The sequence below is a fragment of the Mesitornis unicolor genome, unplaced genomic scaffold, assembly GCF_000695765.1.
Source record: "Mesitornis unicolor isolate BGI_N332 unplaced genomic scaffold, ASM69576v1 scaffold2463, whole genome shotgun sequence".
NCBI classification, from domain to species: Eukaryota; Metazoa; Chordata; class Aves; order Mesitornithiformes; family Mesitornithidae; genus Mesitornis; species Mesitornis unicolor.
The window spans coordinates 112276-129452 of NW_010175117.1; the positions used below are offsets into that span (position 1 = coordinate 112276).

Sequence of the window (17177 nt, forward strand, 5' to 3'; positions counted from 1 at the left end):
GAGTGTTTTAAGTGGAAGACTTTAATGTTTGAAAAATTATTACTATTTTCTTCTAAAAATAGCCTGTGAAATTATGAACATACGAACAACATTTCTGACTTAAGTTGATTAGATTCTTCAAAGTTTTGTATAACCAACTCAATATCTATGAGTAAAAGCCCCCACTTTTCCTGTTTGAAAAGCATACTTAATTTAAAGTAGATTAAAACACATTCCATGCCTCTGATCACAATCAGCATTGTTCTACTTGGCAGTTAATACCAATTCTTCCAAATTTTCTTTTTTCCTTCTCCTGTCTGGTGTATGCCAAAATTTAAGATCTATGGAAAGGAAAAACCATATTTAGCAACCTTGCTTTGTCCTACTAGATAGTGAGTGAGAAATTCCACCAACTAGGATCAATTCTTGAGTATTTCACTATCTGTTCAAAAACTACATTAGTAAGAACCACATAAAAGGCTGGAAGAAAACTACTGAAATTTGATGAGCTCTTTAATAAAAGTGATAACACATTAGCATTTGTTTCATACATGCACTAAATATTAAGTAGTCATACATGCATTTACTGGACATTCAAGTTACTTAAATTCCCTTTTCTGTGAGCCAAACAAAGCTGCTAACATAATAGATCCTTTGATGTCAACACTGAGGTAAGCACATTTGTTGCAAGAAAAACACCAAACAGGTTGAGATTTTCAAGACAAGCCTTGGTATTTAGACACATTTTCCATTCATTTACCAGAGCATGCTTATCAAAATTACATAGGCTACTACAAAGAAGTCTGGAGCACACAGTATCTTCGTGCTCCTATTTTTCTCGCTAAGAAGCCAAGATAAAATGAGCGGAGAAAAAGAAAGCTTAGAGTTGTAAACTGTGGCTGTTTTTACAAATAAATTTTGCTTCTGGTAGCTGTATTTTGGGAGGGTGGTGGTAGCATCTCAGGATTTTGATGAGGAAGGAAGATGGGGAGGTTTTGAAAGTGTTCTGAATTGTGACCAAAAGGCCAAGAAACCAATCTGGTGTTCCAGCTGGTCCCACAGTACCCCACGCTGTGCTGTGGAACAAAGATGGGCTGCGCACGCTCTAAGCTGCAGCTTACTGACATCGCTGTCATATGTAATGCACCCTGTGAACTCCATACCTGATGTCGTAACCTCTGCCGAAGAGAGCCGAAGCCTCTTGCAGCAATTTTACAGCACATTTCTGCAGCAGCTCCAACTCAGTAAAATTTTCGTGGTTTCTCAGAAGAGAACACGTTATTTGGTTTGGGATACACGCGCACTAACACTAAACATGGGAGTTACCTATAAACCAAGAGAGGCCAGATTCCAATATGCCTACTCATTTCAGAAATAGCAGCAAACTCGTTAAGACTTCTTAAGAAACAAAGCTCTTCTTGTCATTTTCTAATTTAAAAATCCAGTTTTCAGATTTTACTACTAGAAATGCCAGGCCAATAGCCTCCCACCTATTCCCTTTTGAAAACACACTAATGTGATAGCTCACATTAACTGGTAACTAAGTTGCTACCACATGTGAAAACAACACCTATGAGTGCACAGTTCTTTGAGGAGCAACACTGGCAAAGACAATGACAGAATACAACTAAGTATTGATATTGGTGTCTAAATAAAACATTATCTAAATATCTGTCCAACTCACAGGTCTGTGCCTGAACAGTGTAATCTGAATTTTGAAACTGCACACAAAGAACAAGAGAACACTGTGTTATCATTCACTGCATATCGAGAAATTACACACTATTCCACTGTGCTCAAATGCCCTGCATATCCATATACTAACAGATTTCTTTGTCACAAGATATGCTAGCTAGTAGATTCAGAAAACAATCCCAACTTCATGTGACCTCAAAGAAGTATTTCAAAAGGACAGTAAACTTCAGATAAGTGACTGAAATTGAATGCTTTTCCCATGTAAAAAGCTTAAAGTTAAACAAAGAGAAAACTCCAACTGCTGTTTTGCTTTTATAATCAAATAAAGGAAAAAATACAAGTCAGTATTCAACTTTGTGAAAAGTTATCAAAATTGATGGGAAAAAACTCAAATATCATTTGTACATTAAAACTTGTCAAATAAAAGGCGATGCCAAATTCCTAAACGTCAAATATATATATAAAACAAAAATATATCCTTGCCTTTTTGTTCTTTAACATAGCTCTCCTTACAGTTGTGCATAAGTTGCAGAATCCACTGATGTTGAGCACCAATGCACTGCCAAGCAGGGTCCCCAGGCGCATGAAGATCAGAAAGATATCTGTAAAACCCAGTCCAAAAATCACAACTCTGACTTGACACACTGAAGTCCTCATTAAAACAGACCAAAGAGGTACTAAGAAATACTTTCTTAACATAATCTTAAAAATTCAAGAACAGTTAAGACACACTCATACCCAATGCAAACACAAGCTTTGCATTCTCCTTCACTTAGTGAAGCAAAATTTCATCAAAAATACTTGTAGAAATACACAAAACCATAAATATTTAATATTACATTAATTTGTATTTTCAGTTGTGGCCCTATTAAAGTACTTGGGAAACCACGCTCTTTATCTGCCAAGGTTGCAGTTCAGTACTTCATGTTTCACTTGGAATCAGTGATGACATCTCAAGCACATAAAATATGGTATTTTTCTTCCCACTTTATATGTTCTGATTGTATCATCATGTAACCTTAACAAGTAAGTACAGAAGGAATTAATTTTTGGCAGCTCATTAATTTTAGCACAAGCATGCACAAACAAACATAAATCAAGCTCCTGGATTGTGGGGGTTTTTCCGGGGGTGGGTTTTTTTTAGTTTGGGGTGGGTTTTTTTTGCATTAGGATGTGCGCACACAGTGTGAAAGAAAAGGGAGATAATGAAAAGGATTGGGGCTGCTGTCTTTAGGGAGAGAGGAGTATTAGAAACCAGCTGCTGTGATTTCAAAGAGAACACAGAAGTAATATAGTCTAACGTACAGCATCCTAGACTATCTGACAACAGTACTTCAAAAGAGTACTTTCAAAAAGCAGTAGCTGCTCTACTATTTAATGTGCTCCATTACATTCTGCATTAATGAGACTCAGGATAGATTAAAAAAAATTCAAGATGCTCAAGGTGAAGTACATTGATCTATTATCTTAAGCAGTGCAGGGAATGTTTAACTCCTTCACGTAAAAGCTGTATTACTACAACAATACCTAATGTGGTATTTGGTATTAGGATTGCATTGCAAAACTCCATCTTCTTTGAGAACTGTCTGCAGTACTTGAATGAAAAATAAACTGTCAAAGTAGGACTGGTTGGATGGATAAGAACATTACAGAACAAACCATTCTGACAGCATGACATTTATAAATTATGAGCTCAAGCCGTTTCTCAGTGTTAAGGGAGACTTCAGGCTTTGCTAAGACACAAAATGAAAAAAAAAACAAAACCCAAAAACCACTGGTCTTGGGAAAAAATACACCTACTTGGCTGTTAAGAAATATGGTAAACTGTTTCTGAACAGTATAAAATAATTATCAGTGTAAATACCATAATAAAATGAGAGGAAAATATGAATTGAAGCCTAATGATAAACACTGAATATCTGAGGGGGAAAACCACAGTATTTCAGGTCTTGTTTAGCCTTAGACATTGCAGACATGCAAAACAAACATATCAAGGAAGAAAAAAACCTCTAAAAATAGCAGGTTTTATACAAATAATTTTAGAATTTTAGAATTTTGTTAATTTCCTCTTAGTTTAAGTGCTCTGAAGAATGCTTTCTTCACATCCTGCCTCCAGAAAATTTTCAGTAGTATAACCACATTAGCATATCTGGAGTAATTAAACTAATTCAATAACTTTGTATGCTGGGATTCTGTTAATTCATTAGAACTAAATTATTCCACATTTGTCCACTCCCTGCTCTCCTTCATTATACTGTTTTACATGTGGAATACATTTGGTAGTTACATTAACACAGTCTGCTTTAACATAGGCTAGGATATTTTTAAAGATTCAATACTTCAAGGTAAGAGGATAGAAAAAAACTAAAACGAAACAAAACTACTCCAACCAACAAAAAACCCAGAATCTAACAGAGATAAAACTCTGATTTTGCCAAGGGCTACTTAGAAGAGGTCATAGGACTCAGCTTATATAAAGAAGCTCCTCTTTAAGGTTTTCAAGACTGACATAGAAAGGAAACAGTAGCGCCTTCTTCAGAGACACAAAACATTTAATTACTCGCCTTAAAATGCAGTTTCAATAAACAGGCAGTATTTATATAGCACCCAGAAGAATGAGAAGCACTCCACATAAATGTACACTGGTCATTGTCCTCAAGCTAACATAACGTAAAGGGACCTAAGATACCAATGCTGCTCCTTGTCCTGTGCAACTGGGCCTGGTCAGCATACAAAACATTGAAGATTTCACGCAGGTGTCAGAATTTTCAGATCACTTCTCACACAGCACATTTGGTTTACATCTTTTAAGATAACTGAAAAAAGCACTGAGAATGTCAAGCCACACTAGGAGACACAGTAACATCCAAAACTCAAAAGCTTTTTAAGTAAAGCCATCAAATGTTCCACAGCACTCTAAGGTTTGGCTCCAAGGACTGTAAAGCAGGTTAAAGTCTACCACTAGAAGAAGGTCCAACCAACTCATGTTAGTATGCCTACAACAGATTTCAACGTTGGCTTTGTGAATGATAGAAAATTTAGGGATTTCAGTGAAAACTGGGGAACTTGTTCATGTTCATGAAATATAAAGTAACTACATTCTTTAGAATGAATGGTAAAAGAGCCAAAATAAAATTTAAACTACAAGCTGGATTAAAATCTCCCTATTATCTGACACAGGATGATTCCATTTTAACACCAAGTCACACTGAAGTGTAAGACGAGTTAATAAGGACTCTGTTTTCAGATCTGCAACCTGTGAGTGATCATTTCAGACATAGCTTGCTATATGATGGTTTAGAGGAAGCAAAAGAATCTACACATGCCTTAAAGATATTAAAAGGTTAAATTCAGTTTCAATTATCCTTCATTAAATTGTTCTCATTTAAGAGCTGTTTTTCAATCATTCAATAAACAATCAAGTATCAATCATTTGCCATTATTTATCTAATCATAAATTTCAAAATACTCTACTTGCAGCTTCAAAATTAGTATTTAAACCATAGTATAAATAGTCACTACTCTGTTTAGGAAACTTTTAAATACACATCTAGGACCATATGTTTGATGAAGACACTAGTCAAATCATTACCTTATATATCGTTTCTGATCATGCAATGTTGATGGAGTTTCAAGCAGCTTATCCAGCAGAAGTTCTCTTAATGCTTCAATTCTGGTTTCAACTTCAGCATAATCTAGGAGTAGGGAGAGGAAATAAATCCAATGTGTGCCTTCAGTAGTGGCATGAATTGAAAATTATGTTATTTTTCTAGGACATCAGACACTTCTGAACTTAATGTAGAAATCAATATAGTTCGTTTTATAATAAGCCACAACTGAAAATTTTATATATGACAGTTCTACAAAAAGAGAAAATTGGACTTTGAAGTCTTTCCAACAATATGCCAGCAAGAGATACCCAAAGTCCCATTTTAATTACTGTAACCTTTTTTATGTCCAGTAATATCAAGCCTTAAGCAGCAAAATTAGCTGTGATTTCACATTTTGCAGTATATACCTCACTCAGAAAACTTCCCAGAAATACTGCTTAGAGTAAATGGTTCCTATAAATCCATAATTTTTATGGATTAAAATCCATATAAAACCCACATAAAGCTTTTTAGACTGCTATGTGCTTTTTAGCCTTTTAAGTTAAAAACAAAACAATACAAATAACAGAATCTGTATCTTACATTTTTTGAATACTTGAACCTCTGTCTTTCCAAAGAGTGACTTGGCTTTTTCATAGTCATTAATAACCACATCATAATCGCCCTTAAACAAAAAAACAAACAAAAAGCAAACAACAAACATTTATATTTGTCAAGAAAAAGGTAAAAGACTACTTTCAGCAAACAGAAAAGTATTTTTAAAGAATTATACCTTCTGGATATTTCTTTCAATATTCAATGGAAGGTTGAAAAGAAATTTAAAACGCTGAAGAACATTAAGTGCATTCCTTGTTGAATCAGCTTTGTCCTTGCGACCCAGCACTTCTTGGAATAAGGTATCTGCTGTGTTACTGGCTCCTATTTTAAAAAGGATGAAAATAAGAAAAAGCACAGTAAGTAATCAGTTCAAATGATGTACAGATTTTCCTCATTTTAATGAGCAATTCAGTAATTATTGTTAAATTTTTATACTTCTTTTGTTCAACTCTGTTAACATTTTACAACTGATGAAACACTATTTCAAAGTGAACCACTTAGCATTTTAATGTGGTAAGACCCCTGTACAATTAAAAACAACCTTTCTTTGCTATTTCAAATGCTTAACTTTGCTGCAGATATTTTATAGTTTGCTTTGGCTCCAGATCTACATTTTACAAATAAATTATGCAACTCAAGATAAGGAAAAAGTCATAGAAAGTTTTCTTCTTAGAAAAGTGTAATTTCATTATGTTAATTAATGTCATAGCTTTAAGAGTTACTGCTGGGTTTTGCAAATAACTTTGTGTTTTCAAATGAAGTCTTAAAAAATTTTAATATTTGATATTTGACTCATTTAGAAGTAGCAGTGATTAAGTCAAAGACAACGGCATGACTGAAAAAGGTCTAGCTAGCTGGTCACTCTAACAGAATGAATACAAATTGTCTTCACATTGGATTAAAAGTCTTACTGGCTTAAACACATACAGGATCAATCCTCAGTCAACAATTCCATGGAATTAAGTTTCTATATTATCTGCGAGTATTCAATAAATACATTAAATATAGCCTTAAAACCTTTTCTATCGAGACTAAAAAGCATTCTATTTTGTAATAAGGATTGTTTCCTAACACAGAATAACAGAATTTCATTTATATTAGGGAAGATTTACATTGCATGGAAATATTTGCATTTTTCAACTTGTGACTTATTTTTAATTAACCAAAAAAGTGGAACTGTTTTAGCTTATTTGATCATTGCGTGTAGACGTTTCTACATTATCTGGTCTAGTGATTATACTTTAAGCAAAGATGAAAAAAAATTACATCAGTCTCGCTGGGTGGTTTGCATGCCATTTTCTCTAGTCAACACTGTGGGTGGCCTGCTCATGTTAAAAGTAGTCTTTGTAAAATAATTGTTATATCTAAATAACATTTAAACTTTGTTGAAATTTTGAAGCCTTGATGTAAAAAAAGTTTTGTCAGGATAGCTATTTCTGCTGCATACTATTTAGCATAGTATTCTTTAATCCATTAAGGAGAAATGCACAATGAAAACAGATAGCTGGACATTTAAATACAGACGACTGATAATGTATGATTTTTCTCCTGAGGTTATAATAAATGCTTGTTTTGTCAATCCTTCTAGTAAGTAACATTTGTTTTGTTTGAATGCATATGTTTCAGGTCCATTCTTTTAACAGAAGCAAGAAGCAATGTACTATATCTGGGAATTAAAATTACATTCACAAAGCATTTTTTTTTAAATTAATGCAAACGTTTTTATAAGGTAATTGACAACTGCAGGAAGAGCACAGGCCTTCATCTCTTTATGAATTATTTCGCTATAGAAATCATCAATTTATGTAAATGATTTTACTTTTTTTTCTATGGGTACTTTTTTATTTCAGATAGAAACTGAAATAGATCAAATTACTTATTAGTGTGTTAATGAAATTCCATATTTCATGCAAAACAGGTCTGTTTTTTTTAGACTTTAAAAAATATTGTAAAATTTCTTCCCTCCTCACCCCTACAAATCCTTTCTACATTAACAGCCTTTATCTCTTGATTCCTGATGAATAATCTAAACCTATACAATCAACAGGTAAAGATTAAGGTCCTGTATTGACTACCTATATTTTCAAAAGAGAGGATTCATCTACTATGTGCAAATTTTTTTACTTCAAAATAAAGCTCTTGTTATCGAACAGTTGTCTTTTATAGAGCCTGACAAAATCACCAGATAATGGAATTTTATTAATATCCTTAAAGATACAATCCTTTGTGGAATTGATTATAACGTATCATATGGGGTTTTTAAATAAACATATATTTAATAGCTTGTTTAGCAATTAAATTTAGCAATTAAGCAAAAACTCCAAACATTTATAATTCCACCTATAACATCAGATTGTGCTTCTACTATCCCATGCCACTTCAATCCAATAATTTGGCACACTCAACATACATTCAGATGCTGTGGAACACGTCCTTAATCTTAGATGTTTGTAATGAAGCTCACACCACCAATTGGCTCTCAAAATATGCACCTACAGTCCACAAAATGTAAAATTCTACTAAGGATTGGGAGTAATTTATGAAAGCAGGCCCTGTTACCCAAAGATTATGGAAGCTTTTCAGTGGTCAGACAAGAAACAAAGCTTTGATCCTAAACTACTTTGCATAATATTATTTACTCTTTTTAAATCCTTGCATCCCTACTTCCCTGCCTGCCACCCGTCATGACTTGCAAAGTATCAGGAGGAAAAGCAGCCAATTCTTTTCACAGCAGAGCCAAACTTAATACCACTCTGAAGTGCCTGGCAAAAATTCCTCTTCAGATCCAGCTTGAAAAAGACAGTCTGCATTATCTGCATACAGATTTTAGCCACCGTCTATCAAATGAAACAGTGATTATATATTATAGGTAGATTTGTCTCATGCTAGTGTGTGTAGGAAAGTGTCACAGACTCAAGTTTTTGCTTTTTTATTTAAAATCTGTCACACAATTTTGTCAAAGAGAAAGTGCTCTCCAAGGAATTTGTGCTTGGTGCGTGACATGACAAATACAGAGCACAGAGCATTGAGGCAAATTTCAGCAAATGCTTTTTTCTCCTACCCTGTATGTACCAAATATTCTGCACAAAGATACACACTATAGTCTTTATACAGCGTGTGTGAGTTTTTGTTGGGGGTTTTTTGGTGATTTTGGAGGGGGGGGCTTTACATTCCAGGCAACAAGATGTAGAGGTAACAATGCTCAAACTGCACCTTTATTGTGAGCATCAATGAATCTCTACTGCAAAGAGCTACAGCTGCTCACAAAAGCCCCAGCTTGCTTTGTGCTCCCCACACAAACACACGCACAGTCACTGCTTTCTTCATATAAAAGAAAAACAGTGAACTTCCATGTCACTTTCTTGATTTCATAAAACACACTTAAGACTTTCCAACACTGAGTCAGCTATCTGCGTGAAAATGCTTATTGATACAGCACTAAGGGAAACATCCCTTCCTCTGTGAAAAAAATCACAATGAAACAAAGTAAAATTATCTTGGCAGAAGTCCCAGAATTAAAAAAGTAACTTTTTTGATCTGATGAAACACATACCGAACTGCAGTAAATTCGAGCCATCTCTCTCAATGCAGTCCTTGGGCTAATACAGAGCAACAGAAAAGAAAGTACTGACAGCTTTTCAAAGTTTCTAAAAAGAATGCTAAATCCAAGTGGCCTAAATGGCAGCACGTTACCTGAAAATTACTCTTTTAACAGACCTTGTTATTACAAACAGTTTGTATTTGGTTTTTTCCTCTTTTGCTTAAATTCTTACAATTCTGCTATTTAGCTTTGCTCATCTTTCTACAGTCTTGTCTATCCATATAGCTCCTGTTTTCTTTGTACGCTTAAAATTGCAATGCCACCAGAATTCATTTAAAGTACTTTAGAACTCCTTCATTTTGACATTTATTCTTTTTGTTATCACGAACATCACTGAAAGTCATGGCAAAAGCTGCTACTCATTTCATAAAGTGTACTATCACACCCCAAAAGTCACTACTGTCAAACAGAAAAAGGCAAGAGAGATTACACTGTTTTCTACTTTCTACCATATTCCTAGGAATATATTAAAGCTTGTTAGAAACTCTGAAGTCCATAAATAGTTGCTTCTGGAAGGACAAAACTTACTGTTCAGTACATTCTCCAGTTTTTGCGTCATGGATCCTTCTACTTTTTCCGTTCCATCCGCTTCCAGTTTTTGATGGATTGCTGGAATAAAATGTCTAGTTAAAATGCAGAACATTTTAATAGGTGGGAATACATTACATCAAAGTGACACTTTTAAACATTTTTAAAATTAAAAATAAAGTGTTATTTTTCTTGTTAGACATGAAAAATACAAGCAAGCCTCATGGCAGTAGATTCTAGTGGAGGACAGGGCTTAGAGCCAGACACTGCAGAATTTTAACCATTACTTTGACACAGACATCCTGTGTCTTTTTGAACAAGACAGTAATGCTCAAGGAAAAAAAAAAAAAAGCTGAGAGAATAATCCAAATTGGTTACATTGTAGTAGTTACAAGTGTTAATTCAGTATAGTATTTTGAAAAGTATCATTCAAGCACAAAATACTTTCACTTAGTAGGGCAAAATTTTTACACTGATCTCACCAAAAAGCAATTCTCAATAATTAAAGGGCAGGAAGAAATTAATGGGGAAGTTGGATGACCTCAAAATCAAGTGCTAGAACACTCCTCCACCAGTTGTTTCCATCCACAAAAATGCCCTCTCAAAACACATGATACAAGTGTATCTTGTAGCAACACACTGCATTAACCCTTACAGAGAAGCATTGTGGTGCTTTCGCTCAAAACCACATGAAAGTGGAGGGGAGTCTGCTTGGTTTTGTTTGTTTTTTTGTTTTTGAAGATGCTATTTTTCTCCCATCCTAAAATGCTAAAAGCCCCAGTGCTTGTTTCCATGTGGTATTACTAATGCATGTGGAAATACGTTGTATCAGCATTAATTTTTTGTTTTATTATAATTTATTTTTCAGGAAGGGAGAGATTTACCAGTGTACCCTGACTACACAATGCCACTCTGGAATTACGAACAGTGAATAGAATGTAGAGACTCCTTTCTTCTACTTCCCCTCTCTTACACAGCCTTCCTTTCCTCTTCCTCTCTGTTCAGAAGAGCTGGCAGAGATAAATTTTTAAATTTTTTTAAAGGTAGTATTTCTGTATATATGCATATGGCATATATAGTACAATTATCTAAAAATATGATTTTCCTTTTAAATTTTTAATCTCTTAATATATGTAAAATCCTCTCTATCAAATAGCCATCACTTCCTCTTGCTTTAGATGAAATCAAGGCTTCTAAAAAACCTCCTACTGTTTCCTGCTGGTTCTCAGTAGAATGAAGTAAGGCTAAGCTACTCTTGAAGACAGTGATGCTTAGTGCTTTTATGAAAGCGAGTAACCATGTATTTTACTTCAGAACACAAATACAGTTTTGAAACCAAGCTCCCAGTTGTCTCAGCTTGCCTTGTTTTGATTGGCATGGCAGAACAATCTGAGTCCCTCAACTGGATTCTGAAAGAATCCTTCGAAAAGATAAAATTGTACGACAAGATGCACTCCACGAGTATAGCTCATGTGCTCCAGCAGATAGCGAGAATTCAATCCTCTGGGTGATACTTGAGCTGGTACCACCCCAAACTCGATATAATGTGCATTTTGATATGTCATCGCCAGCTGTTTTCTTCTATAGCACCATCCCTACCTACCCATGCTACACAGGTGCAGATTAAGAAACAGCAGCAAACACAGCCAGAAACTACCTTTGCTAAGGCAACCCTGTGGCCTCAGCCCTACTGTAAACAGCGAGACGGTGGCTGTTCTGAAACAGGAGAGCCTTTGATAGTCTCCAGCATCCTTCAAGGGAGGAATTTTTATTGGGGGAAGAAAATCCCATTAATCTCAAACATTTAAATTTGACCCTTAGAATGGATGCTACAGAAAGGATTTCAGTAAGCTGTGCTTTCTCAAAAGTGCAAGAGCACCTTTTTATTTTTTGTAACAAAATTATTAGACAAAAAAATATCTAATTTAGGACACTATATTTCTTAAAACAACACTTAAATGAAATTAAGTGAAACTAACAGATTCTTGCACATTTACAAAACAGAGATCTATCTTAACAGATGGTGTATTCTTAACTGTAGCTCATATTTTATATCTCACATGGACACCACTTATCTATGAGAATATCTGTACAATTTTTTAACAAAAACATTAAAGGTTCTAATGATATTATTCCATTTATACACATCAGTTCTGGTCTTGTGCAGACAATTACAGTACTGCAACTGATGTGAGATACTGAAAGGCAAGTTCATCTGAACAGCAACCACAGTACAAGCAGATACTTTTAAAACCAAAAGGGACAAGTACTACTGGAACTGCATCAATGTGTAATGATTTGAATTTAAATAATTAGAAATCATTCTAAAAAGCAGATTTCTGAAAGATATCTTTAAATGAATGTGGATTAAAAAAAAAGTTCTATATTGCCACAAAGATTTTAAAATACAGTATTTTGGAATGATTACATTGCATTAACTGCTGACCAGTTAACTATAATGTTAGTCCTGAAGGTGACACACCTCAGAATTTCCAAAACTGTACCATAACATCTAAACTTCTATCAGAATCAGATTTTGCTGCAAAGTTATGCAAAACATGGTAAAGACTTCCTTTAATATCTAGAACAAGAAGTTGTGAAAGAGCATGATTTAGCATATTACCACTTTCAAAAATGCCATGTCACACTATAGTATTTTATTATGAAGGCAGCTCATTTAGAAGTTGTGTTATTATCATTAACCAGTTCCTGAAATTTTTAAAGCATATCTTCTCCAAAGCAGTTCTCTTTCTCATCTCCTTTAAATAAGAATATACATCAGCAATACAATTCCTTTTTCTTCCTTTTAGAAGATGGTATATAACATTTTTCTCACATTGGTAGCATTTGAAGCTAGCAGCTTGGCATAAAGTGTTTGAAATTCTTAGTTTGAAAACAGTAGTACTGTAGACCCAGGAAGAACGATCCCATTAAACCATTTCATAGGAATGGTCAGACAGAGAAAAAGATGCCAATGGGGAAAAAAATTTAAATAAAAGAAGGTATTAAGTTCCAGGAAGGTGGAAAGCACTGTGGAGTACAGATAAAGGCATATCAAACATATGTAACAGCTAGCATAAAATAGAAGGGATTTTTGGATCACTGTCTGAAATAAGGCATTTTAGGACATATTGAAAAAGTACAGACCTGTTACTCTGTATAAACACAAGAGGACTTGCTGTGTTTCCTTGTACATGTTTAACACGCTAATTTTTTTGTGTACTGAAGCTATTTTTACACATTACATTCAGATGTAGCAGTAAGTGCATTCATACGTGTACCAAAGTTGGGTAACTTTGTTTGCATCAACTTAATTTTAAAAAGCTAAGTACATTTTCCTTTTATGAGGACCCGACCAAAAAGTCTCTGAGTTAGACGTTTAGACAAGCAAAACTAGATGTAGTCAAGAAAAATATCTGTAGACCTAATTGTATTGGAAGGCATCTAGAGATACTAAAGTTATTCCTTTAGTACTAAACCCATGTAACAGGGGGCTGGTGCTGTCTGGGAGAATCCCCATTCTTTTGCACCCGCATGCTCCCTTTTGCTGGATCTAGCAGACACACAGCTGCAGAGCAGCCACGCTGAGAGAATTTGGTGGAAAATCAGCTCAGCAAGCAAGATACTTTATTGATCAGCGAGCCTGTCTAAACCTTGCCTCAGCTGCACCACTGCAACACCAGGGAAAAGGAAGGAGCACCTGGCCAAGAGCAAGGGGAAAGCCAGCCTACACCTCTCAGAGCAGCCAGCAGTTAAGATCAACTTCATACCCTCAACTCATCACTGGCTGCAGGAAGAAGAGCAAGGAGAAAATTTTAGGTCTTTGAAGGCCTGAAGTAAAGGATGGACAGCATTTTTTCTTGAATTGTCACCCTGTCACAAGCTGATACCTGATACAAGCTATACAAGTTGGAACAGCAGCTGGAAACCTAGGAGAGCCTATTTACCATTATTAAAGAGCTTTACTGTAAGAAGCATACATTGAATAAGGATGGAGAGGCTAAGTCTAAATGCTTCAACTAAGGCCAGAAAATCAACTGTATTTTGTATCATCTTTGCCAATAAGTGTTCAAGTTTCCCAGTTAGGTCAGAATATTTTGAAGGCTTGCAAACCTCAGAGCTGCAGTGAGATGCTAACCAGTAACAGTGAACAGCCTAAGTTTAGAGCTCACAACCTCTAAACTATGACTAAAGATTTCTGAATTGGTTGGCTTTAGTCAAAACACATGCAAATTCAATCTGGCAAATAAGCCATAGCACAGGCCTTGTAGTAAAATAAACTGCAATTAATTAGTGGCTATTTGTGTTGAAAAACCATTTTATTTAATCTAACGAAGGATACGGTTTTCTACTTGGCAGCTGTAAATTTAACAAATTAAACCACACTTGCCAGATTCATGCAGTTTTTGACTTGAAAATTTCATTAATGATTTACTCATTAGACATTTCTAAAAAATATTTTGAGATAGGCACCAGAAGTAGTATTCTCAAAACTCCCTCAGCCTAAGCCAGCTCAAAGCAACAGAGATACAAGTTTTCTACCATTTTTTAAATTAAAATATGGCTAGAAATGCATTTGGTATATCTGAAAAATCTTACCAATTCCACAGAAATACGGTTAATTAAAAAAAAAAAAAGTACCTGACACAAATAAAACACTTTTACTCAGAAGGATAAAATTAGAGGGGGTGGAGGGGAATAAATTAAAGAAAAAGAAAAAAAAAAGGAAAGACTGACTCAGCAAAATATTTTTGAAGATCTGATGTGGTAACTGTAAATAGCTTGGCACCAAACCCAGTAATGAAGGGATGAAGAACATATGTTAACCTGCTGCCAGGATTCATGCCAATGCATCAATAAAAATGTGTTTGGTTCCATTTATCAAAAAAGTAACAATTTTCTGTAATTTCAACAAAACATAAGAAGGTTATTGATGAGGACAGCACTCTTATGTAGGGTAAAAACTCTTCTGAATGGATTCAACAGAAGTGCAGAGCTGTCCATAATGAGCAAAGCAATACATACAGACAGCATGTCATGAACAGACCTGGTAATACATTACACAATGAAAACCTAAAAAAACCCAAAGTCTGTTACCACGGCCATTAGTCAATACCACTAAGGTTTTTTTGTTTGGCTTGGGTTTTTTTCCCGCCAAGATTTCTAGATATTTTTGCAAATTGCATGGCAAATTTGACTTGACTTTAGTAAAAATTGCTAATCCAAGACAAAGTTACAAAATACTGAAGGAAATGTAGTATTGTCTTTAATTGCCCTTTTGTGTTTTGGTTTTTTAGCATTTACTCTTTCAAGTTTGTTTACCCAGGACAGTGGCAAAAATCAAAGAAAATGGACAAACTTAAAGTGATGAAAATAAATATCTTGGAAACAGACAAGAAAACAAGGTTTATTATTCTGCTTACAGATCCACTAAAAATTCTGAGACTGGACCCAGGTCTTTGCCAGGATACATTTAGAGTATGGCAAATGCTATTCACTTTTTACCTACCAATACAGTGCTAACCTTCTGGATCTATGAAAGCTGATGGTAGAAAGAAAGCAGCTTTTAAATGTTGCATGCATTTTAAATGTGGTATGGATATCAAAATGGAATGATGTAACATGAAATGAAGATTTTATGGCTTCAGGTCAAGTCTGGCTCAAATTTAATCATAGCTTACTTTTGTATACTGGCAATCAACCGCAGTATTTGCTATTTGAAAACTGCAGTTGCAAAACTGATCTTTCATTTTGATGCTTTACTATTTTTCAGATGCAAACAAAAATAATTAACTTAGCTGAAAAACACAAAATATACACAAAACATGACAGACACACAGTAGTTAACAGCTGCCGAGACTGCACCCATTAGGAGAAATTCTGCTAGTAGTTGGCTTACATCTCAAATAGTCACTGATTTAAAAGAAGCTATATGAACAGTCAGCATAAAACCAGGTACAGGCTTGGACACGGAAGTTTCACTTGTCTCAAGCCTTCAGACATGAGGATCCTCTAGGAAAGCTAGACAGTATCAGCTCTAAGCTGACTCGTGATCACTTGGAGGCATGATCTTAATTCTTAAACTGAAATACCCCATCTTGCATCTACTGTGGGGCACATACATACATATAAACTGTTACTCTGAAGTGACTGATACACTATTAGATATATGCAGCATCTCAGTTTATCCTTGACAGGTTGTTTCCATGGCCCTGTTCTTTTTTAAGCTCTACAAATTACTGTATTGAAAATTGCTAGCTGTAATAGCAGGCTGTTCCTACTCTGCAAAGACTATATTCTACTACTTAAAGCGGGATGGGGAAGATAACATAAATAGACACACACCATACACAGCACTCAATACAGCCATTCTAGCCATTTCAAGACAGTTGCATTCCATTTAGGTAGCAATCACAGCTTTGATTTTGATTTACCTAAATACATTTGTTTAATAAAAATTCGTACTATTTGGGAAAATATATATGAGACTGAAGTAAAGCAAAAACATGAATGAAATGTGAATACCAAACAGGAATGAAGCACCAGCAAAACCTGGTATACCAGTCTGATGCTGCACTACCTGGCAAAAAACACTCATGGATGAGCATTTCATTGGACAAATAGACAAAACAGAGCGAACTGAGGTAAGAGCTAGCAACTTAAAATCACTTCAAAGTTAGTCAGTCATCAGTCTAGTTTGCAAACAGAATCACTAATGAAAAATTATAAAAAAATAAATATAAAGAGAGTATGTACTCTCTTTAAATTCAAACAACTCAAAAGCCAGAGGCAGAGACACTTATCTGACAGACAAGCATTAGTTTTTACTTTCTCAAATTCCCAATCTGACTCAGAATTGAATATAGATCCAGTGGTTTCTTTTGTTTTAGTTTCGCAGAAACAGACATAATGGCAACAGAATACGCTTATTCATACTAAATTAGATCCTGGATAACTGACATGCTTTTTCTAGAATGGGCCTTAGGGGATGAAATGCAAAAATATTCTATAGGAAGAAAAACAAAACCAAACCAAAAATTGGGCATTGAGCAGATATAGGATCATTTCAGCCAGGTAAACATTATCCTAGCTTATGTATTAAGATATTAGACAAAAGGCCAACTACTTGGCCAAAAGTCCAAATTTCCCACCATATTGGCATTCCT

At 34.9% G+C, this 17177-nt stretch overlaps 1 protein-coding gene across 1 annotated transcript in view; it reads right to left on the reverse strand.

Moving 5' to 3' along the window:
- The window catches only part of EXOC2 (exocyst complex component 2), a 113147-nt gene that overhangs the window by 70180 nt on the left and 25790 nt on the right, over window positions 1-17177 (reverse strand). The window contains exons 6-10 of the mRNA XM_010181255.1: window positions 10012-10092; window positions 6058-6203; window positions 5868-5949; window positions 5267-5369; window positions 2154-2276 (exon numbers count right to left, since the gene is read on the reverse strand). Coding sequence (XP_010179557.1) covers window positions 2154-2276; window positions 5267-5369; window positions 5868-5949; window positions 6058-6203; window positions 10012-10092 — 535 coding nt within the window. The remainder of the gene's footprint in view (window positions 1-2153; window positions 2277-5266; window positions 5370-5867; window positions 5950-6057; window positions 6204-10011; window positions 10093-17177) is intronic.